The 24,583-nt window shown below is 35.0% G+C and overlaps 2 protein-coding genes and 3 pseudogenes across 8 annotated transcripts; 2 read left to right on the forward strand and 3 right to left on the reverse strand.

Moving 5' to 3' along the window:
* Positions 1-1,308: 1,308 nt before the first annotated feature.
* On the forward strand, positions 1,309-4,131 carry CRK39 (cysteine-rich RLK (RECEPTOR-like protein kinase) 39). 4 transcript variants are annotated; one of them, NM_116692.2, is made up of 7 exons: positions 1,309-2,237; positions 2,321-2,446; positions 2,527-2,660; positions 2,747-2,957; positions 3,037-3,274; positions 3,360-3,498; positions 3,665-4,131. In NM_116692.2, exons 1-7 carry the CDS (start codon positions 1,391-1,393, stop codon positions 3,947-3,949), a joined length of 1,980 nt encoding a protein of 659 aa, NP_192363.1. In that variant the 5' UTR covers positions 1,309-1,390; the 3' UTR covers positions 3,950-4,131. The 4 variants fall into 4 exon arrangements, with proteins under 4 accessions (NP_192363.1, NP_001328289.1, NP_001328288.1 ...); NM_001340489.1 differs by having other exon boundaries at positions 1,368-2,237; positions 2,408-2,446; positions 3,665-4,126; NM_001340487.1 differs by having other exon boundaries at positions 3,360-4,131.
* A 3,326-nt stretch (positions 4,132-7,457) lies between these two features.
* Positions 7,458-8,610, reverse strand: AT4G04555 (Myb family transcription factor). The gene is made up of 6 exons (NM_001340490.1): positions 8,487-8,610; positions 8,185-8,261; positions 8,005-8,041; positions 7,792-7,854; positions 7,615-7,661; positions 7,458-7,480 (listed from the first exon to the last, which is right to left on the reverse strand). Exons 1-5 carry the CDS (start codon positions 8,599-8,601, stop codon positions 7,633-7,635), a joined length of 321 nt encoding a protein of 106 aa, NP_001329272.1. The 5' UTR covers positions 8,602-8,610; the 3' UTR covers positions 7,458-7,480; positions 7,615-7,632.
* A 3,811-nt stretch (positions 8,611-12,421) lies between these two features.
* Positions 12,422-16,707, forward strand: AT4G04545 (annotated as a pseudogene; the record flags this gene model as incomplete). The annotated part of the gene is made up of 13 exons: positions 12,422-12,466; positions 12,573-12,653; positions 13,011-13,433; positions 13,703-13,915; positions 14,078-14,401; positions 14,495-14,665; positions 14,776-14,937; positions 15,013-15,132; positions 15,218-15,253; positions 15,332-15,726; positions 15,803-15,887; positions 16,031-16,466; positions 16,550-16,707.
* Positions 16,708-17,730: 1,023 nt separating this feature from the next.
* On the reverse strand, positions 17,731-19,764 carry AT4G04547 (annotated as a pseudogene; the record flags this gene model as incomplete). Its single annotated transcript has 1 exon — positions 17,731-19,764.
* A 3,365-nt stretch (positions 19,765-23,129) lies between these two features.
* Positions 23,130-24,467, reverse strand: AT4G04550 (annotated as a pseudogene; the record flags this gene model as incomplete). The annotated part of the gene is made up of 1 exon: positions 23,130-24,467.
* Positions 24,468-24,583: the final 116 nt, after the last annotated feature.

The following is a 24,583-nucleotide window of genomic DNA, read 5'->3' on the forward strand; positions in this document are numbered from 1 at the left end:
TAGTTTTCCAATTCACCCATAAAAGTATTTTCAGAAAAAAAATATAGAAAAAAAGAAAAAAAGTATTAGTGTACTTGGAACCTAATATTATTCATTATCAATCATGGAATTTTTACTTTACACCGAAGTCGAAACTCTACTCTGGACGATAAAGTGTATGATTGGTGCCGACAACCAAGATGTAGCCTTTTTTATATACTGTTCAGACCTGGTGAAGATAGTTTTTTCCTCAACCGAATAGTCGGCGTTTTCAGCATATTTGGAGGATTTTCAGAGCGACAAGGAAGAATTCACAAGCTTCTCTTTATCTTTAATTTTTTGTAATGCAAATGTTAAAACGGACAATTTGGCACGAAAATTTGTACTAAATCGTTTTATGTCACTTATGTAAACAATATTCCGCAAGATTGATTCTTTTGAGCTCAAAACAAAACCGATGACAAAAAAAAAAAAAATCATGGAATTTCTAAGAACCGTAGACACTTACTTGGTCACCGTTGCCAACTACGACGAAATATTTATAACATTTCTAATATGCTACTTGACAAAACAAAAAAGGCTACTTGAAAATCGCTAATTTTTGTTTTTCTTCCTCACTAGTCAATATCACTTATGAAAAGTTATTTGTAAATTTGCAATTACTTTCCAAAGTAAGGTTTTGTGAGTAAAATGTATGTTTTGATAGGAATAAACATTCTCAATTTACTAAGCAGTTATGTATACTATAGTTGTTTTAAACGCACAAATGAAAACTTGTCAAATGGGATTGATAACAAACATATCATACTACTTTCTTTCTATCTTTTGTCAATATCGTATTACTTTATGTTAAATATATAGTAAAACTTCTCGATAAATTAATAACTATATAAATTAATAAATTCTTCCGTTCCGAGTTGAGATCAATGTAAAAATTGATACAAATCAATATATTAATAAGATAATAATTTTTTTGAAAATCTTATATAAATATATGGTCTCATTTACCTTTTAGATTAAATTTTTGTAAAAAGTTACAAAATTTGTAAAATCTCTCTATAATTTAAATTTATTAATTAATCGATAAATTAATACCTTTTTAAATTAATAAATTTTCTCGGTTTCAGTATTATTAATTTATAGAGGTTTTACCGTATTTCAATTATATCCTAACTATACAACGAAAACACATAAAATAATAAAATTTGAACATGAACATCTCTGTATACATATATGGACATGAGAACCTACGCGTATGTCCGAGTACTTTCCTAGTAGTAACAAAATCTGACCAATACACCATTTTGTCAAGTCAAGTAGTGTGTACTCGTTGTCTCAAGTCACCTTATAATATACAAAAGCTCTATAGTAATTGATTATCCTCGTAACAATAACGTATGATCAAAAAGATATGGGGAAATACTCTGTTTTGATGATCTTTATCGCTTCTTCTCTTCTTATTGTCCTTCAAAACGTGGAAATCGTTAACGCCGTCGGATGTACCGGAAGCTTCTTCAACGGTAATAGCAGCTACGCTCAGAATCGCCGCGATCTCTTCTCTACTCTTCCTAATAAAGTCGTCACCAACGGTGGATTCTACAACTCTTCACTCGGCAAAAGTCCCAACATAGTTCATGCTGTTGCTCTCTGCGGAAGAGGATACGAGCAACAAGCTTGTATCAGGTGTGTCGACAGTGCGATACAGGGTATACTAACGACAACGAGTTGTCTAAACCGCGTGGATTCATTCACGTGGGACAAAGACGAGGAAGACAATGTTTCTTGTCTTGTAAGTACCTCAAACCACTCAACTTTTGGGAACCTCGAGCTTAGACCTTCTGTTAGATACCAAAGTCCGAATAGTATCGAGCCATCGAAAAACATGACTCTTTTCGAACAAGAATGGAATGCAATGGCTAATCGGACCGTCGAGTCTGCCACAGAAGCTGAAACTTCCTCGGTACTTAAGTACTATAGTGCCGAAAAAGCCGAGTTCACAGAGTTTCCAAATGTTTACATGCTGATGCAATGCACACCCGACATAACTTCCCAAGATTGCAAAACATGTCTGGGAGAATGCGTGACGCTTTTCAAAGAACAGGTTTGGGGAAGACAAGGAGGCGAGGTTTATCGTCCGAGCTGTTTTTTCAGGTGGGATCTATATGCTTTCCATGGTGCTTTTGATAATGTAACAAGAGTTCCTGCGCCTCCTCGACCTCAAGCTCAGGGAAACGAGAGCTCTATAACAAAAAAGAAAGGTAAAACATTGATTTGAGTCTTATTTAAGTTTGTTAGTATGATAAAGATGTTCTTAGGCTAAAAGGGGTTTGATGATTTTTAGGAAGAAGCATTGGATATGGTGGAATTATTGCAATAGTTGTGGTTCTTACTTTCATTAATATTTTGGTGTTTATTGGCTATATCAAAGTCTATGGACGTAGGAAAGAATCATACAACAAAATCAATGGTAAGTGTACATTATTTCTTGCTTCAATCAACCACATGATGTAGAGAGTAAGTCTTATATCTTCTTGTTTTTTCTTTTAGTTGGAAGTGCAGAGTACTCTGATTCTGATGGTCAATTCATGTTACGGTTTGATCTTGGTATGGTCTTAGCGGCTACCGATGAATTCTCATCGGAAAATACGCTTGGCCAAGGTGGATTTGGTACGGTCTATAAGGTAGTACTAACATTTGTTTTACTAATTATGAGTTCTTGATTGATCTTGATCTTTGGTGAATAACAAATCTTGTGGACCGGTTTCAGGGGACATTACTAAACGGGCAAGAGGTAGCGGTGAAGAGGTTAACAAAAGGTTCAGGACAAGGAGATATAGAGTTCAAGAATGAGGTTTCGCTATTGACAAGACTCCAGCATAGGAATCTAGTTAAGCTTCTTGGATTTTGTAATGAAGGAGATGAACAGATTCTTGTTTACGAGTTCGTTCCCAATTCAAGTCTTGATCACTTTATCTTCGGTGAGACTTCGAAAGACAGCTGCCAATTTGGATGGTTTTAGAACTTTTAGCAAACTAAATGTTTCTTTGAACTTTGCAGATGATGAGAAGCGTTCACTTCTTACATGGGAGATGAGATACAGAATTATAGAAGGCATTGCTCGAGGTCTTCTTTATCTTCATGAAGACTCGCAGCTAAAGATTATTCACCGAGACTTGAAGGCAAGCAACATACTTTTAGACGCAGAGATGAACCCTAAAGTTGCAGATTTCGGGACAGCGAGGTTGTTCGACTCCGATGAGACTCGAGCTGAAACAAAAAGAATAGCTGGAACCCGGTAAGAAATATATCAAGGTATATTTAAATGCTCTGTTTTGAAAACAGAGTCCATGAATTAATGTTATTGGTTTGCATATATGCAGTGGATATATGGCTCCTGAATACTTGAATCATGGACAAATCTCAGCTAAATCTGACGTTTATAGCTTCGGTGTTATGCTTCTAGAGATGATTAGTGGTGAAAGAAACAATAGCTTCGAAGGAGAAGGACTTGCAGCTTTTGTAAGCTTCTTCACATATATATATTTTTTTGAATACCAGGAGGTTCTGGGCCGAAACCACAGCATGTAATATTAGTTTCGTCCCAAGCGTCACTCGAACCGGCGACCTCTAAGTTTCTTCACATATCAGTTTTTGTTTTTCTAATCTTCAAAAACTTTTGGTGTAGGCATGGAAAAGATGGGTTGAAGGAAAGCCTGAGATTATAATTGATCCGTTCTTAATAGAGAAACCAAGAAATGAGATCATAAAGTTGATCCAAATTGGTTTGTTGTGTGTTCAAGAGAATCCAACAAAGAGACCAACAATGAGCTCTGTAATAATTTGGCTTGGTAGTGAGACAAATATCATTCCTTTACCTAAAGCTCCTGCTTTCACTGGAAGTCGATCCCAATCTGAAATTGGTGCAATGTCAATGAGCGACGATGTCTTCACGGAGTTAAGTTGTCGTTGAGTTAATCAGAATGTTGGTTCCAAAAGGGAGTTATCGTTAGTTCAATTAGCTAATTCAAATGTGCTTTTTAAAGTATATGTTGTGTATGTCATCTAATAGTAATACTTTTAGGTATTTTGAGTGAATGTAAGGAGATGAAAAAATTGTATGAATTATTTATACATTTTTGTTTTAAAACTACCACAAATTGATATTATAGAGGTAATAAAATAAAATAAACTTAAAATGTTGCACAGATAAATATAATTGAAAAATAAATAGCTGAAAATATATTTTTAAACCCCAGCTAGATTTAAAATTTATATTTTAGAGTTAGTATATATAAAATTTTGCAAATTATATCTATTTATAAGATATTTCTATTTCTCGTTTATAATTGTTATTAAGTAATAGATATCACAAGTCCACGGGTTAATTGTTAAAATATTGAAAATTTAATTCATATTGAAACGACATGTTAGTGACATTTAAAATTTTATAAATATTGATTCAAACTTGTCTGTTCTGTAATATAACCCGTACGATGATTTTTTAACCAATCTCATGATTTGTTTTCTAAAAGTAGTAATTTATAAAATTTAATGATTATTTATTATATTTGAAAGCTTACAAATTGTATCATTTCTAAGACATTGATATTTTATAGTTTACAATAGTTATGTAGTAACCGTATATCACGAGACATTTTTGGTTTTATACAATCTTATATAAGTTAGGTTGTTTAGATATATCTAATATTGGTAGTGTTCTTATATATCTTACTCTGAACATAAATATTAAAATTAATTTTTGTTGATAAAAATATATTATAAGGAATTTTCGGAGTATTTTGACATCACTTCCTATAAAGGTATATATCAAGTAACTAATATAGTTCTCCCTAATACTTTTCTTCTACTTATATACCTAAATGACGACCAAATATTTCAAAGTTGATTTCAATTTTATCTGACCAATAAGAAATCTTTTCTGACTCGTTTTCTTAAAAATATTTTTTAAAAAGAGTGTCTTTCTCTCTCAGGCACGGACATCGAAGCACCTCTTCCGTTCACGTATTCCGATATCGGCGTAGCTTTTGTTCGCCGGTGTCGAGAAATATCTAGTTTCACCCTTCATCACTTTGTTTTTAATTTTCTTGTCTTCATTTTCACGATTTTTTCCCCCAATTTGTTTATTTTTCTTCAAATTTCTCCAACTTTCTCGAACTCACTAGATCCATACGTTTTCTCAATAACCAGCGACCAAGGACAAAAGTATTTTCTGGCGAACTCCCTCCTCCTCGCTTTGCTCGCAACCTCCTTGACGGCGGACCAGAAGACCACCGCCGAAGACTATTTTGGATCTGGACTTTTGTTCACTCTTGGAAACTCTTCAACATGGACTTCGTTGATGGCAAGAGTTCTCTCTCTTGGACCATCAGATGTGCCATTCTCGATGTTTTTCGACGACGCATGGTGATTCCTTATTCAGAGTGATAAATCCTTCTCAAAAACCCATGTTTTATTTGTTCACCGCCTCCGCCGCAGATAATGTCAATAGCTTTCTACCAACGAATCTTATTACATTGAAGGAGCATAATTCATCGCAAATCTATCCTTCTGCTTTGATCAACTGCTGCACTCTCTTTCCACCTTGGTCAGCAATCACGAAATTAGGGTTTCACCTAAAGGGATTTGTCCCTAGATTCGGCACATTAACACGTGTGAAGCCCAAGCCCAACAACGTTATATTCAGGTCTGTTTCAATTTGTATTTTGACAATCTTTGGTCGACATTATGCTCTTGATGGTCGACGACTCCATCTCAGAACTAATTCACCTTCGTTGATATAGATTAACAAGTATCTTTTGAGAACTCTGGCTTATGATTCATCTATGGTTGCGACCTTTGTTCCCAAATCCAATTTGTTGGATGAATGAATGTTATCATGGAAAATCTATGCCTAAGTTTCCCTCTATGATAATACCATCTAACAATTTCAAGTACCATCCAACTTCCACCATGACTAAGTTTCGGATCATGTTCTTTGAAGAAGATTTTGTTTGTCACAAGAGAGATCTCGAGTCTCTGAGTTGTGTCACAAAGCAATCTGTATCCGACTATAAAGCCATAGTCTCTCGAATCCTAGATGATGCTCTACTCCCTATAGAGCTTCTCGTGCCGGCGAGAATCACAGCTTTGATTTCTTCATCAACATCACTATGTCGATGCACACTGACCACCATGTTTTCCATCGATTTGTTCGTGGAAGATCGTTCGACTAACCGTGATCTCACATGTGATAAAACACAATCTAGTCTTTGTCTCAAATCTCTCGTGGAATCATTGTTGATTTACTTTATCTATTTTGTTTTGACATTGAGGAATGCCTTTCTTTTTGTTGTCTTAAACGTTTGGAGCTTTGCCTTTTATCGCCTTGTAGTTGGATTATTTGAATGAGTGAATAAATATAAGAGGAATATTTCCTTATTAATCAGATAAAGTATCAATTCCTAATTTCTGCTACTCTACTTGATTCTTATTTTACTCTACATAGAAATATAAGAAAGATTTTTTTTAAGAAATACAATCTAAGCAATTTTCCTTACTATTTTCACTTTAATTCTCCAAAGAAAAAAATATAGAAATACATACCTAATATAGTTCTTCCAAACATATTTCTTCTAAATATACACCTAAACAAAATCTAATGCAACCAAATATTTTCAAAGTTGCTTTCAATTTTATATCATAGATGATGTGATCATGGAACTCACTATTCGTATGTCGAATTTTGATCTTTCTCGACTTATCAAAAGGCTTTTCCGCATCCTTTTGTGGCGTCATTCAATCCATCATCTCGTCTTTGAGTCGTGTGTCGTATCCATTTCGAGAATATCCACTCCAGATCTTTGAAGTGCCGAAATTAGGATTGATTCCTCACCATGATCATATCAATAGCAAACAAAATTGTTCTACATCTTTTTTTTTGGGTCAAATGTTCTACTACATTTAAGTACCTTTTTTATAACAACATTTAAATAGCTCTTTTGGTGACTTATTTGTGCTTCAAAGCAAGCTTGTTTGTTTTATGTTTGTACCATTTTGCGACCAGTACATAATATTTAGTAGTTTTACGTTTGTACCATTTAACGACATGTACTTACATCATATAATAGCTATATTGGTTTGTACCAAATAAAATATAAATATTCTTAGGAAAAGCAAAATCAGCAATATATTGAGAACTTGTAAAACATAATTAAATAAATTTCTAAATATATTTGTGTACCCATATAATGGACGAAAAATCACATTATAGCATATTATAAGAGGACTACCATAATATTTTATTTGGTTTTTATTTTTCTATCTCATTATGTATATGGGATAAGCATTAAATAATATAGAGATCAAGCATTAAAAAAAAATAGAAAGCAAAATTGTCTTAGTACTTGCGCCCAAGAGTGAGTTCAAGGGACAATTCTTCTTCGCCAATTGCACCACCACAAGCAACAACAACATCATTATCTCTGTTTTTATTAAGTCTCACCTAGAAAAAGTATATATTTATCTAGTTTCATATGCCTCAAATCTACATGTTGATGATCATTCATGATACTAATGTAAGAAAAAAAAGAAGAAGAAGAAAAAATACACTTGAAGATTGATAGAGAGACTTGTTACTTGATCCCAAAACTGGAGTTATCTTCTCACTAATATCCAATTGTACCCTACAAAACAATTGAAAAAAAAAATTGTTTTATTTACCAAATCAAAAATCGATTATACAAAAACCTAACTCAATACATGAACATAAGAACCTTTGTTGATTTTGGATAAATTGGGTAGCATCTCGAGCACTTTCGTAGATTTGAATGTATTGTTGAGATTGCCTCCTGCTCATTTCTCGCATCATTCTCCTTTCTGCCAAAGGATTGAGCATGCATAATTATAAATGAAAAGGATATAAAGTCACTATGCATTATGTTGAACATCAACATACTACCATATACAACGTTACACTACAAACATAATTATTAAATGTTAATTTAAATGTAAGATAATTACTTATACCTTTTCTAGATTCTTCTTTCTTCTTGTTCCTATACATCTAATAAAAGTAAAAAATATATATTTATTTCATTACATACTATCTTAAATATAAATATGATACTCTACATTAATGCATATACATGTTATGTATATAGACGTATCTTATATCGCTAACTGATTATGTGTATAAACTATAAAGACCTGAAGATGGCTTTTCACATGTGAAATTGGGAGGTTTTTCACATCCATAAAATCCAAAATAACCTTAGGAGTTGCCCCTGCAAATTTAAGGAGAATATTGATATTAATTATAGTTAATCTAAAAGATGATATCAAGAAAAATATTATCATGTGTAATATATAATAATAAAAAATAAGAGAGATGAGGTATCTTAAAGGAAAAATAGGAGATTGTTTATTTTAATGGCGATTGGTTTTTCTCTCAATTTATTTAGAAGAATTGTCTTTATTTTAATTTTGCGATATGGAAAAAAATTGCTTACTTCTTTCGCCACCAAGTAATTCAACAACTTGAATAAAAAGGAGATTAAGATCATCTGTCCAACGCCAATGCGGCACTTTTGACCTAGTGTACGATCTAACGATCCGTCCTCTCATTGTTCTTCTGTCTCTTGTAAAACTCTTAGTTTGATAAAACTTTAGACTACATACTGATAATTTATATAAAAATATATTTATATATTTTCCCCAAAAATAACCTTAAAAAAAATATTTAGTGCTAGTACATGTTTTTGTTGTCACGTGTAATTTTTGATTTTACTATTCTCTAAAAATAAATATAAAACTGCATTTTAAGAAATAATTATCTTCTGACAACTCCAAATTTTCTTTTCTCTAATAATAATATGCATAATAAATTTTAAAATCTAAAATGAATACTTACCAGATTTATTTTATTTTTATTCTAAAATTAAATCTATATATGCTGAATATTTGTAAAAATAAAGTAAAACTCAAAAAAACAAACATATTTTCTCTAATAATAGCCTTGTTATTAATTATTATTATTTTTAACCAAAGGTTATAAATAAATTTATAATCATCCAAAAAGAACTTTGAATTATATTTATTTTGAATTAAAATTAGATTTTCTTAAAAAAAGCTATGAATACAAATGAGTTGTAGGTGATATAAAATATAAATGGGAGATGAAATCATTTTTCTTATAGAAATGGAGTTACATTGTAGAATCGTTGTTTGTGGAAAATGTTCATCATATTTGTATAGAGTACTGCAAGTAGATGTGTCCAAATAGTTAATCATATTATTGGTAAAGGTAAGGCTAAAGATTGTGGAACCTTGTTTTTCGTAAAATTTATGAAGGTTGTTTTTGTGGGGAAAATATGGTATGATGATGATGATGATGACGGTGGCGTTAATAATATGATGATATGATAGTATGAAGATAATTATGATGTGAAAAATTATAATCTTATGAAAGTTTTTGTCTAACTATAAACCATTACATATTATTGACAAGGCAGGCCCAAAGTGCATAGCTACCTAAAGCATGAGTTTTTTTTTTAAAACCCATAACACTTAAATATAAAAATATTCAAAAACCACAAAATATTGGCTCAAACTCAAGACTTCATGTTAACCTTAAAACTTAACTTTGTCACTGTGCTACATATAATTTTCCCGTATTTGATGTCCTATAAATGATGATATATTATTAGCACCTAAAGCCCTAGCTTTACTTGCTTTAGATCAGGGGCGATCCTGATTACTGATCAACTCATCTACTTATAATTTCTTTGACCAATCAACTCATTTAGAACAAAATAATAAAATCATTAATGTGATAAGTTAGGTTGATCCATGAGGTATGAATCCCTTATTCACCATCAATGACTGAAAATATAGATTAATATTTTAGCGGAAAAAGTGTGATATCGTATTGCGGTGGAAAACTTGTGAAAACCATCTATTTTTGGCAGAAAATTGTTCAATTTTACTATCTGAGAAATTGTGAAATAGTGTCTTTAGCAAAAGAATTACAGAATCTCATTTTTTGGTTGGAAAATTATGATATTGTGATTATATTGAAGAAATTGATGATAAAGGTGATGATGATTATATGGTGATCATGATGATATTAATAAAGCTAATGATGATGTTAAGTATGATAATTTATGGTTTAATATGGTGAACCATAAACCATTACAACTTACTCCAAACGATCCACTAACTCACTGACCCATCAACTCATTATGATCCAAATAGTAAAATTATTAGGGTTGATGAATTAGATTAGATCAAATTGACACATATAGTTTGACTCATATATTAAAATTTTATTTTTAACAAAAGAAAGATGCTGAGGTTTGAGAAAAATTCATTTGAAAAAAATGTAAGAGCATCAAAGAAAATTAGAAGTGGTTCGTTTGTGCATCTAGATGCATATACAAGACATTATTCGTTAAATAACATTTAATTATATGAGTTGGACTTAATAACTTGATGCATTTGGAAAATGTAACTTAAGAACAAAAAATCTTGGATGAGTTTTAAATTTTTAACTTAAAGGAGAGTTTATATACAACACAATTTCCATCTAGAAATCACAACGATAACCAAGATAGTTTTACTTTATATATATTATCATATTTTAAAATAATATTCTTTCACCAAAACAGTGAAACAACAAATTATCTATTTCCCATCAAAATCACTAAACTATTAAACTACATTTGATGGTATAACTATGTAGTTTGATTGCTCGAGTAATTCCTCGATACAAGCGCAAGGTAAATATACATGGTTAATATTCTAAAGAGTTTTAGGACTTGTTCTTAGCTAAAACAAAAAAAAAAGTTGTTTGTTTTGTTTTCAGAGTTGTAAATAAAAATGCAAATAAATTGACAATTAAACTTATGAATTAAAGACATTGAGCTATAGAATATTTTAATAATCAATCTAGAAGAATAGATGTAACAGGTAATTCAGAAATTAAGAACTGTTCTCAAACATGAACACAAATTTAGATTCTCTCTCTCTCTCTCTCTCTCTCTCTCTCTCTCTCTCTCTCTCTCTCTCTCTCTCTCTCTCTCTCTCTCTCTCTCTCTCTCTCTCTCTCTCTCTATTTTGATAGATGAAAAAATAGTACAATACCATATTCTCACCAAAAATAGTAGAATACTGTTTACCGTTCTACAAAATCCGTGAAATCATAATTTTGAAAGACATTTTATGCATACATTTTTCCCGCCAAAACCTTATATTCAAGGTCTTATGTATTTTGCACCAAAACTTTAAAACTAGGTGTAGACATCCGGGTACGCGGATCGGGTTCGGCTAAAACCCAATCAAGTAAGGATCTTTTGGTTAGAGAGGGCCAATTTTAAAGACCAATACCCAAATTTTATATTAAATACTCGTGTTTTAGGTAAGATTTTGGGTTTTCGGTAAATTTGGATATTCTAATCAAATATCCGGGTATATTTGGGTTCGTGTCGGGTTCTTGTTTGGTTGTTTGGGTCGAGGAGTTTAGGACCCAATAGGATAAATCTAAATTTTTGGCTTTGGTTTCAGGTCCGATTTTTGGGTCGAAAAAAAGAAATAGTCATCATTTCCTATCTTTCGTTCTATAAAAAAATTTGGACCCTAATTATAATAGATTTGCTTATAAAAAAAAGATAAATTTTGGGTGGACCCTGTGCATCAGCTCTTCCAGCACAGGTATACCCAGTTCCTGTTTTTTGCTAAATCCCTATTTGAAACCACGATTTCATGAGTTCATAAATTTTGCCAGAAAATGCAATTACTCGGATTTGCTAGTTTTAGAACATAACATGATTTTACAGTTTTGGCAGAAACATGATTTCACGTTCTTTGAAAAATGACGTTCCACGACTTTGATAGAATTATGATGCATTTATTGCCTATAAAGGGGAATATGACTTATTGCAGTTCCAATATTTTGTTTGATGTGTTTTTCTACCCTAATAACGGTCCAATTTTTTGTTTCGTTTAAAATTTATTTTTCTACCCTAAAAATATACTTGAACTCTTCAAATTTTGCCTTAATCAGAATCATCGATAACATATGTTAGTCAATTGTAATGGATGATGACTCAACTCACATGTGTATGACGATTAGGCTCGACCGAATTGGGTAGGACTTAAATGTTGGACCTAAGACTCATCAACATTTTTGAAAAAAGGGAAATTGGCAAAACTAACCAACAAAAACGTTATATTTGCAAAACTAACACCTGAAACTATATGTGGTGTAATTTCTGTAATAATTCCAAACATAAATTCTGTTTCTTTCAGAGAATTTACAATACCCAAATATAAAGCATGGTATACATAAAGCGAGCAACCCGGGAAAGTTTCGAAGAGTGATATAGACCGACACGGTTAGAGTGGCGAGGCAAGGGTATCCGATTTTTCGATTTGGGGGTTTCGCATAATGGCGACAGGGCCGGTGCCGGTGAAGTCGAGTAAGCAACTTCCGGTTGTGCAATTTGGGGGAGGGGGACTATATAAGCGTCGAATTTGAGTCGCGGCTAGGGAAAAGCGAGTACAGTTGGTTCTATTTGTGGCGGCTCCTATACGAACAGCGAATTTCAGGAAACATTGGTGGATTAGAAGTGCTCCATCGACAAACGTGGTTGCTCTTATCAAATTTTAGCAAGTCGGAGGTATGAGTTGAAATATTTTGTCTTTGTCACAAATCATTGGTTTTAGTTCTATGCATGCATCTCAGAAACTCGGATTTGATGAACTGTAGTATTGAAATTTAGTGATTCCCGAATTGATTTGTGTGTTTAATTCTGTGATTTTTTGGTTTTAGCAGACATCAATCATTTGTGGTTAAGGTCGGATTGTAGTGTTAAGTTAAGCGTGTATGTAATCCAGTTTATCTTAATGAAACTAAAGGAAAGATGCTTACATATTGCATGTGTAGTTTAACCACCTATATGGTGAGCTATTGAACATGTATTGCCAATTTAGATTACATGATTTGTATAAATCTGTTTTGGGCATCTGGTAAGCAGCAAATAAGTGATAATGTTACCTTTGAATTTCATGGTATCTGTCAAATGGGGGATGATAAGTTGCCAAAGCGTTTGTTTCGGCTTGGGGCTGAACCTGAAGGTCGAAAGAGGATAAACAAATATTTTACACTTTGGTGGATTGAGATTATAAAGGCTGCACTTGATGAAGAGCATTTGCAACAGCTGGATGGTTCTCAATTTCGGAGTATCTTGCAAATGGGGACGCATCAGTTTTCTATAATGTTCTTGCATTACATTCTATCTAGACAGTTAGTGACAGATAAGAAGTACGAGATGTGGTGGTTGTTTGCTGGGAAACCAATTTGCTTTTGCATTGATGATTTTGCGCTAGTAACCGGTCTAAACTGCAGCAAAGCTGGTTTCAAAAAGAAGGATGCAAGAACTAGAGGGAATATGAAAGCGGTTCAGAATCCTACAAGGTTCTACAAGTTTCTATTTGGTAAAGAGAGAAATCCAACTTCAAAATAGATTGTAGGAAAGCTTTCTATGGAGAAGAAATACAAAGACCCGCTAACTCGGTTTCGCCTAGCTTTGCTGCTAATAGTTGATGGCATTCTTTGCCCGACATATGCGCGAACAATCATCAATCCTTAACATGTAGAGACGGTTAAAGATGTTGCTGTGTTTCTTAAATATCCTTGGGGCAGAACCTTGTTTCTAAATGAACTAAGGAACTTGCCCAAGATACAACAGCCATACAAGAGTTCCCGCATGCATTAGTTCTTGTGACTGTTACCGCATGTCCAACTATCATATACATGTCGGACTCGGTTATCAGCATACTAGACCCAACAATTTCAGTTGAGAAGCTTGTTCAGTATGTATTAGGAAGGAGCTTGAAAATCAATATGCATGACGCCCGCACTATAGACCAAAATGGCATGGTAATTTTTTAGTTATATAGACTGCTACTTGATTTTGGTATTAAATTGTGTTTTCATGCCTTAACTATCCAATTCAACTTTATATTGTAAGACCGGATCACATCACTACTAAATGAAGAACTACTTGCAAGAGATATCGACTTATCTTTCTGTGATGAGGAGGATGATGAAGAAGTATCACACTTGCTGTCCTTATTAATGAAGGAGCACCCATTCAAGCATAATAGTTTGAGTGGTGGCGTGGACGCTTGTGATGTTGTACAACCATCTGATGATGAGTTCCTTGCAGATGAAGGTATGAATCCGTCTAAGAGTGATGGTGAAGAGGAGATGGAGGCTGATGTCCCAGGTGGTGCTATGGAAGAGAGACAAGAGGGTGCAACCGGTGAATGTGAAGACGGCATGGATGCTGATTTTCTTGTTGATGATAGACAAACACAGAAAGATGATGGCAATTTTCTGGCTGGAGAAGATTTGCAGCATGATGTCCCGATTGCTGGGGAAACGCAAAACAGTAGTAGTGCATTGATCAAAGAGGCACCTGATGAATTTGAGTAAAGTTTTCTCAAGATTCAACAGGCGAACACAGTTGAATTGAAGGCCTACTTTGATACTAAACTAGATAAGCATAAGAAAGAATTGGTGGAAATGATTACTGAATCTATTAGGGAAGTGGTAAGTGGGCAAAATAGACAGAAGGCTCAAAAAGGGGAATCCAACAAATGTGTAGCAGAGTCCTGCTCTACAAAGGTTTGGTTACTTTGATTTGCTGTATATGTTTTGGAAAACTGACCATATATGTTCCATTCCATTTTCAGTGACATAATATGCTTATGTTACAATTGTAATTCATGAAACAGGAACATAGAAGCTTTGACCAGCCAGGGCATACGCATGTTGGTTCCCAGCCGGATGAACCTGAGATTGGGCTAGCTGGTGGAAGTGACAGTGTAGCGGGTGTTTGTGGCATAATTGGTGGATTAGGTGTGTTAGATGGCATCAAGACTGACACTCTTAAGGAGGTTAGCATACGGTAAAAATTGTTCCTCACTTGTTTTAATGAATAAATATTACATATAAATGTGATGTACTATTAGGTCCGAGGTGACGATGCTAGTCAGAAAAGACGGAAAAAAAAATCTAGTTCTGATATGGACGCCCAATCTACTCGGCCACTTAAAAGAGTTAAAGAGAAGGACCAGGTGTCAAGCACTAAGGTATTACTATATCTGTCTGTATATTTACTCCACTAGCACTTGTGTTTTTGGAATGAACACTTACTTTACTAATTGAATTTGACAGATTGGAAACACAGAAGAATTGCATGCAAACAACCCGGTAAGACATGACAAAGATGTTAAATTAAGTTAAATGATGTAGATATGCTGAACTATTTACATGGGTATATGTATGCAGGATGTTAATGCAGAAGAGCACTTGGATGATGATTGTGATGTTATTGCCCCTAATGTTTTGTTGGGCCTACCGCAAGAAACTGTGGCTGACAGCAGCAGGTTACCTCCAAAAGGAAAGAAGAAGACATCTCCCAGAAAAGTCACAGTGTTGCGGTCAAGCAACCGGATTAGGGACAGTCCCGTCATGTCCAACAGAAGAGAGAGTCGGCCTACCATTCCGGTACAGCAGCGGCAAACAGCTGTTAGAGGGTCGACTAAAGTTCATGTTGTTAGGCCTGGAAAATGGGAGAAGATACCTCCAAATCCACCACCATCTTTTATTGGTCCGTTTGACCCGTTTGCTGTTCCAAGTCCAGAGAGAGTGAAATGTTTTCTTAAAAAAATGGAACGGAGAGTGTAATTACAGGCCCTATATATTCAGAATAACTAATTTGTTATCGCAACTAACTTGCTGGTATATGGTACCATGTAGATCTTATGCTCTGGCTGATGGCGTTGTAATGGAGAATACTGAATTTCTAACTATTTACGAGGCACAGACACTACTAGATGAATCAGTAAGTTATACATGCAATCAGTGTTGTTTCAAATAAAACTGTGTGCTCACTGCTTCTTTAGTAGGCCTACCAATATTAATGGTGTGTGCTAATAAAAAAACTGACTTCCACAAGGACCAGATCTGTTAGTGAGGTTCATCCAGATGCGGCTGGATAAAAAGAAGTTGTTGCGTTTTGATTTTCTACCGTCACGTTTCTTGTCAGAGCTACGACGCCAGTACAACAAATTTTGTGCAGCTTCAGATAAGAGTGCTTTTTACTTCCCCACACTTACAAGAGTCCCATTCATGGTGCAGCCGAAATGGTTTGATGAGGTTGATGTCATCTACTGCCGAATGCAGGTCGAGAGGCAGCATTGGGTTGGGCTTGTCATCAATTTGAAGAAATGGGAAGTCATTGTATTAGACTGCAAGAGGGAAGTATTGAACGACGAGCATGTGGCGAAGTACATAGAACACATAATAATCATGCTCCTGTACCTTATTCGAAACCATGGTGTAAACGGGAGAATGCTAACACAGAGGCTCGATCCTATGACAATGAGTAGACCCAACTTACAGTTCAATGTTTCGTCATTAGGTATGTTTGTCTTCCATGATTGAGTTTTGCTAAGTGTTTTATATTTGACTGGATGACATATATATTTCACGTGTGTTTTTCAGGCCTTGTTGGAATTGCGTGTGTGATCTTACTTGAGCTACATTCAGTTAACGCCATGGACTATTGTGCTAAACTAGACGAAGAGAAGATGCGAGGGGCAGCTAAACAGTACGCTATCAAAATGTTCAATGCCTTGTCTCCAGAAACACGTACTGCTTGAGTCTTACAAGTGCAAAAGCTGGCAACCAAACCCGAAGGTTCTTATGTAATCTGTGACTCTTTGTTTTTAAATTCAACAATTAATAGCGATGTTTGCTATTTACATTGTACTGTTTTGTTGGAGGCTAGTGTAATTTGTGGATTATATGCTATTTATACAAACACTATCCTGCTTAAAAATAGGAATACAACGCCTTCCCCGAAGAAAAAAAATATCGTCTACTTTACGTGACTACTTAGTAGATTATACAGAGTTACTTATATACAGGCAACATGAAAATAATAAGATTTTAATTGAAGCACCATAATATTTGGAGTACAACTTACATTTAGGATTCAAAACTTGCTGATTATTTTCAAATAGTACAATAATGGAATCTTAATGAAGCAGATTACGGACCAAAGAAGGGGAAATACACAAATTGTGAGGTTTCTTATATATACATTTCAAAAGCGGTGTTACAAGACATTGCATACTTACATCGGAATTCAAGAAACCAACACAAATATATACGAATTGTAGGAAAAGTAAAATAGTAAGGTATACACCACATTTGGCTATACCAAACTATTTTGAAAAATGTATTGTAGCCTGCATTAGGAAAAGTAAATAAACCCGCTTCCGCAAAGTAGGCGGGAACAACCATTATTGTGCCCAAACCAGAAAGTTACTTCATAACACCTTATAACACCCCATAGCAGTAGTTAACGTTTTCTATAGCATTACGGCAGGAGGCTTTGTTGTGGCCAACACCACAACAACGTGAACACCTCCTTTGGGAACTAGACTTCTTGCGCTGCAAATTAGAAGTATAGAAGCTGTTAGCTTTTAAAAAATAGAATGGACTATGTACTCTTTTAATGTTCTGAACTTGCCTTGAATTCACCACGAGATAATATTCTTATTTTCCTTGGTCTCCAAGGTGGCTACCTAACAAATGATGGATGCTCCTCCCTTGTCGTTCCTAAAGTAATTACGGGTGCGTCCTCCCAACCAACATAGTGAATTGGATAGATTTTCTCCTCGTAACTTAGCTTCACTAACTCACTAAAATATTCGTTTGGTGCTAACGAATCTGTAAGAACTCCAAGCCGAGCAGTAGCGGCTATTGCGTAAGCACAAGGTATCCCTAAACCCTGAAATTCCAAGCAAGAACAAATAGACTCGTCCAATTTGACAATAAAACATTCACTAGTCCGAACTTGGACGTGGAACTCAAAGTTGCAAATCGGCTTAACAGACATTGACATGGCGGCTTGATAGATTTCCTATACTCTTTCCTGCACTCTCGAAGATAAAGTGGTAGGGCAGTCTTCAACTTGATCCCTTCTAATAGCAAACCAATCCATCAAAGTTGTTTTTATGTACTCAAGCATGCAAATAAGCGGGTACTCGCGTGCCTCTCTAATAACGTTGTTTCATGACTCACATATGTTACTATCCATAATATTGAAACGCCGACCTTTTGAATGCACTCTGGTCTATTCTGAAAACTCTATACACGTTACAACATACATGGTTATGTAATTTACAATCATGTCAACCACTTTACTATAACTATATGGAAGCTGAACAATATAATAATAAAGAGTAAAACAAACGTACCCAAATCAACTAAATAGGCAACACATCCTGGGTTTAATTTTTGTATCTTGAGAAAAATCCAATTGAAATCAGTGACATGAAACGCTTGTGCAGCTTCAGACATTAGTCAGCAGAGGCTTTTTGGCTTGTAGAGATGTCTGACATTCCGCCAAAGGTGAACAGTACAAGCAGAGTGGTTGGCTTGGGTATAGACCTGATGCCAAAGACAAAAAATCAAACAGTACTTGTCAATTGTGAACCAGATTCTATATGTAGAATAAGTACATATCTAGCGGTATACTATATAACACAATGCTTCAAAGCAATGTTGTTTCTCACCTTACTCAAGCCCATGTATATGCTACCATGTCGGTCAGATATAAACATTAAATCAGGATTGTCTGGAGCTATAATGCTGAGCCGCTGAAAACCCCCGTTCATAAGTGCTATCATTCTCACTGTTAACGATACCAAAAGCAATTGGGAAGATCTAAAAATTCCCATCTTGGCAACATGCTGATATGAGACAACCACCGTATCTACTTTCATAGATGTTCCATCAACGACAATGACCTTCCACATGTATGCATAGCCTTTAATAGAAGCTGTGAAGGCTATGAATTGGTATTTGAAACGGTGTGGACCATTTGGCTGATCGTCATACTCTGTAAAGCACATACTCCCTGTGTTTACTTGCTGAAGTAGCCCAGCGTAAGCGGGGATTAGTGCGTAGCTGCCGGCCATAGATCCTAATGACTTCTCCATTGCCACCTCTCTAGCACGCCAAGCTTTCCAGTAGGATATACTAACATGATAGTCGTCAAGAAGGAACTTCCAAATCACAACAACATTTGGCCCGCTTTTAATACCAAGAAAGCACGATTGCATAAGTTCCCCTATTACTTGAGTTGTTGCTAAATGGTGGTATCTACGCCTTTGATCAATTGTGAATGTGTGTCTCTAATTTGCCTGCCGCACTTGAAAGCTGTCAGAAGAATCAACCTTAGAGGCATACACCCGCCATGAACAAGTCCTCGAGATGCATTTCAACACCATAAACTTTGGAGTAGAACGTGCAGTTCTGAAGTGAAACTTGCGGTTGATGGCGTGTATAGCTATCTTAATCTTGCAATCAGACTTGGACTTAAATACTCTGCCAATAAACAGCTTGTCTCCTTCGTATTTCACATCAAAGAAAGCAGAGACCACACCTGAAACAAAATGAACATCTTTCAGCAAATGTATGTATTATGCTACTTAAATAGAACCAGTATGTCTAAACACAATGGTATACAAGACATAAACTATTTTAACGAACTAGCAAATTCCAAATTCTTAAAACAAATCAACAAAACAATTATATATGTATAGCCGGATTACAAGTTATACCTTCACCTTTTCCATCATTAAAGACCGGTGGGGCGTCTCGACCGAATAGATTAGGATCATCACTAAAATCAGAGAGGATTGTGTTTAAAGCTTCTTGTGCCCGCCCCCAAAACAGATTATACTATATATAGTTTACACAAGACTTGATATACAAGCAAAGAATATTAGTGAACATATTAATCGGAAACTATCTTTATCCGTAACAGTTTTGAGGGATGAAGCTGAAATTGGTCCGATTGATATTAATTCAATTGTGTGAGAGGCTTGTATGCAATGCTACATCGTGACACACGTCTCAGCAGAGTTATCTATTTGTTATAGTTGACAAACTTCCATTATCCGACGACTCTGATTTACACACAAATTGAAAACATTGGACTTTGTTTAAGAAGTTTAAGGGGGAAAAAGGCATCGGGCCTTGTTCAAATATTTGCTCAAACAGAAAAAAGAATTCCAAAAAGAATTATTAAAGTTTATCAAGTACATCATTTTCCGTCCATAAAATTGTATTGACGATGTTGAATGTCCATCAAATTGATCTTTTTATCTTCTATTATCGAAGACTCTGATTTACACAAAAATGGAAAAAGGGTATTATATGTTTCTAAAATGTTTAAGACGTTTAAGGAAAAACAAGCATTGGACCTTGTTTAAAAAAAAGTACTTGACAGTGTTCAAATAGAAAAAGATCCCAAAATGAATTATTAAAATTGAAGTACGTCATTTCTGTCCATAAAACTGTACTGACGATGTTGAGTGCCCATCAAATTAGTCATTTTCCCATCAAATTGATTTTTTTTATCTCATTGAATCAAAAAAGAGTTATGAGAATTTTAGACAACAAAACTGTCAAATATTAAAAAAGTTATAATGTTTAAAAAAGATTCAAAATAATGAAGCTAATATGTCCTTGACTTTTTTTTTAAATGTTTTAAAAATATTTTGTTTAAAATTAGATAATGTTTTAATTTAAAATCTAAAATTACTATTTTTTAATTGGTTTTGATGATTTGTATTTTACAGATTGTTTTAGGATTGTTTGATCATATTTAGATAGATAATAAATAATATTGTAGGTTAGAAATCAACAAAAATCAAATATATTTTTTAATCACTATGCAAAAACTTTAAACCTCAAGGAATTATGAGGCTGATTGAGTATTAAACAAAAACAACATAGTCGTATTGAAAGCATGTGGTGGGGTTACTTGGAGACAAAAAGTATAACTTATAACCGTATTGAAAGGGTACAGTTTACACACCAAGTGATTAAATCGCTAATTCTAAATGTTTACCCTTTCTATACGGCTATTAGATTTTAATGCACATATGTGAGAAGGTAGAAGATGACCAAACCCTTGTGAGGTTCTAAAATCTGCTTTGGTCTTCTTCAGTCAGCTTTCCTTAGTGAAAGAATAAAATGCATATATTTGTTTTTAAAAGATACTATACGTGTATTTAAATGTGGATGGTGATACATCAACAATATTAAGACAAATTTATAGGTTGCGCATGTCTTAGTCAAAGTTTTCTAAAATATATAAAAATAGAAAACAAAACTATTTAACTTATTTAACACTCACTAGACTTTTGAGACTTATTTTGCATTTTATGTATGGAATTCTTTGTTTTTTTTTTGCGCAACTATATTGAATTCTATTTTCTATTGAAACATATAAACTCTTTATTATATGTTTATTTGTAGTAATTTCTTAGTCCAATATTCAATAGTATAAATGTTTCTAATCAGATATAGACATATAATAGTCGATTAGTAGAGAAAGTACACTATTACAAATTACTGATATAAACCTTATGAGAAGTTTCGGCATGCTACAGATAGAGAACTATTCGACGTGGTCTTAAGTGTGTTGCAAAAATAGATTAAGAAGGTATAGAGGATGATTTTGTTTGGAACGCGTCAAACAAACGTTTTTTCTTTATTTTTATTAATAATAAATATTTTAGAATGATTTTATTCTCTAGGTAATTATTTGATCTATTATACCCGAATGATCAACCCCGACTAAGAACAAATCTAAGCTTAATCGTTCCTCTGTTTCTTATCACCCGCCTGATTACAAACACCCACTTTCTAAGCTTTTGCTAGGTTTCGAAAGCTTTACACGTATGGCAATATTCTAGAGTGCTTAGGCGGCTCAATGCCTACTCCTAGAAGATTTATGCTATTCTCGCTAACCTTAATCCCTAGGATCTCCGAGAATCAATGAGCGGAATCTTTCTTGAATCGTCAAGCCTATTTCTTTTCCTTGTTCGAGATCCTCCTTAATATTTAAGCCTATCTCTTTCCTTGTTCGAGATCCTCCTTGATATTCAAGCCTATCTTTTTCCTTATTTGTTGAGAAGAATATTCACCAAATCTTCTCAACCGACTTTCGTCTTTAATTACCATGCCAAGTCAGCAAAGCTTCTTGACACGTCAGATCAACCACTCCAGCTCCGCCATGTCAGCTCACGCGTCCATGTCAGCAACTCAGACGTTTGATGTAGATTTGATGCAGCTTCCTGATATCCAACAGCTCTCTGATGTCCATCAGCTCGTTGTTGTCAGAATCTGCATCTTCAATCTCCCCCTTTTTGACTTAGTTTGATACTCAAGCATCCTTCTGATTCAACTTGAAAAGATACTAAACAAACCAAACAAAGATAAACAGAACAAGCAATATCTAGCTATAGATAAAAGCTTGTTCATATGAGAACTATCTTAAGAACGCAAAACATCAATAACAGCGAAAATCAAATTCTTAACCGTTTACATCACTCAGAAGAATTCTACCAACGAACTCTAACAACAGGCAGTGAAACTATGTCTAAACTCAAAACGAATCAAATTCAAACAAGTCTCCCACATAAACAGTGAACACTGCTCAACTAGTAATTAGTCAACAATACTTATCAAGTAATCAGTCAACTATGAACATTACTAAGTAGTCAGCAGTCTGTCAAACTCCCCCACAATCAAGCATTCTATAAACCAGAGTCATCTCCCCCTGCTTGAGTGCATAACTAAGTTAAAAACAACTAGTTACAGAAGATCTACATTAGGACAAGTAGTTAGAAATACTTACCTGAAATCAGTGTATCGTAACACACTTTGATGACCATCCACTTCTCAGACTACTGCAGCCAAACCGGGTTTGCTTCCACCAGCTGTTTGAATCAAACAATCTCCTTGACGAGACCTGAAAGTCAAACAGAAGGAAACCCAAACACAGCAACAAGACAAAATCTAGAAACGTTTCTAGCATACCTATCAAAAGATAAGATTCGTCCAAGCAGCTGTGTTTAACTTATTACAGACCCAAGTTTTCAGAGGATACATATCATCAGTTCAAAAAGAACAAAAATAAAAGCATGGTGTGAAATAAAAACAAGCTTGTCAAAAACAAGATTTTAAACGTTAAAAACATCAAGCTCCCCCTTAAATTAGTTTCTCCCATCATCAGATTCAGACACATCTCCTCCTGCTTAAGTGCATGACTTAGTCAAAAATCACACAAACATCATTAGCTGAGATATAATATTTCAAAGGAAAACAGAAAAACACTTACTTGCATCTAAAGCAGTCTGCAGAACTTCAATGGCCAGTTTCATTGCTCTACGATGTTCTGAACCATCAGTGGAGTCACCAGCTTGCACTCCTTGGGTTGATGGCTTCTTTGCAGTCTTCTTCTTAGTCTGGACTAAGGGCTCTGGCTTCTCAACAAACTTCACAGGATGCTGCATCTGAAGAAGTTGATACACAGGACTCGGAAACGGAATGTAGAACTTTGCCTCAGGTTTCAAAGCAAGCTGCAGAATAGAACTTTGCCTCAACTTTCAAAGCAAGATGCACAATATGCTCATACACCATCTGCCCAAAGTCAAAAGCCAACTTGTGTGCAATCCGATACATAAGCAAAACCCTGTGTATACTTGCATATCCCTCGCTGGTCGTTGGAGACCAATTTCTGCACGAGAACTTGAAAAGCTTCCTACAGTTCTCCGAGAAGGTGCTCATCGGAAGACTCTGAAGAACCTTCACTTGTCCGTTAGTCAGATAGCTGGTGACCTCATCATCAATCAGACTAGCAATTTGCACCTGTAGAGCTCTGGCATCAACTAATTGCAGACCAAACGAAGCGTTGATCTTGGCAGGAGAGAATTTGTACTCCATTCCTCGCACACATACCTTGACAGAATCACCTTCGACCTCTTCTTAGCATCATGAGAGATAAATCGCAAGCGGTCAAAGCCATCTTTATCAACAACACTTGAACTAGCAGCTTCGTTCCTATCGTTAGTCTTCTGTCTTTTTATCCTCTCCACAACAGCAAACTGTTTTCTTTTCAGCAGACGCGAGGACACAGACAGATCTGTTGAGTCAACAGCTTGTGCTGATTCAGATGCATCAGAGATCTGCACTACTTGAGGATTCTTGTTGTTGAGTTATGGAACTTGATCACAAGTCTTGTTTCTGGTCTCAGCTTGAATGGGTGTCTCAGATCTATGCTCATGAACAACAGAAGATTCACACACGTCAGGCAGTTCCACAATCACCGGTGGGCCGCCTGTTCATCTTGGTTCTCATTGTTTGGAAGCTCAGATCTGAGAGATGTTGGTTCGGGCTCAGCATACAACACCATAGCTCTGTTTTGATTTTCTTCCTCTTCAGCTTTCAGAGACTGCGATGGATGCTCTTCAGAGGCTGCTTCTGACAGGTTCGGCGACGGTGTCACAGATCTTTGTTGCACGAGCCGTTGAAGTCCACAGAAAATCGCATTCATCTTCAAGAAAGATTTCAACTTGATTCTCTTTGAGCACAAGTCTTCGAATAAACGACTCCCTAGGCAGGTTTAATTTGACATGAGAAACCCTAACTCTTTTTCCCTCCAACGTAGAC

The sequence above is a fragment of the Arabidopsis thaliana genome, chromosome 4 (genome assembly GCF_000001735.4).
Source record: "Arabidopsis thaliana chromosome 4, partial sequence".
Lineage (NCBI taxonomy): Eukaryota > Viridiplantae > Streptophyta > Magnoliopsida > Brassicales > Brassicaceae > Arabidopsis > Arabidopsis thaliana.

Excerpts from the sequence above, each read along its gene's own strand:
- CRK39 (NM_116692.2), top strand. The coding sequence starts at position 1,391 with ATGGGGAAATACTCTGTTTTGATGATCTTTATCGCTTCTTCTCTTCTT. Across the intron at positions 2,958-3,036 it reads TCTTGATCACTTTATCTTCG|ATGATGAGAAGCGTTCACTT; the intron begins GTGAGACTTCGA and ends TGAACTTTGCAG. Across the intron at positions 3,499-3,664 it reads GAGAAGGACTTGCAGCTTTT|GCATGGAAAAGATGGGTTGA; the intron begins GTAAGCTTCTTC and ends CTTTTGGTGTAG.
- AT4G04555 (NM_001340490.1), bottom strand. The coding sequence starts at position 8,601 with ATGAGAGGACGGATCGTTAGATCGTACACTAGGTCAAAAGTGCCGCAT. Across the intron at positions 8,262-8,486 it reads ATTACTTGGTGGCGAAAGAA|GGGCAACTCCTAAGGTTATT; the intron begins GTAAGCAATTTT and ends TTAAATTTGCAG. Across the intron at positions 8,042-8,184 it reads ATGTGAAAAGCCATCTTCAG|ATGTATAGGAACAAGAAGAA; the intron begins GTCTTTATAGTT and ends TACTTTTATTAG.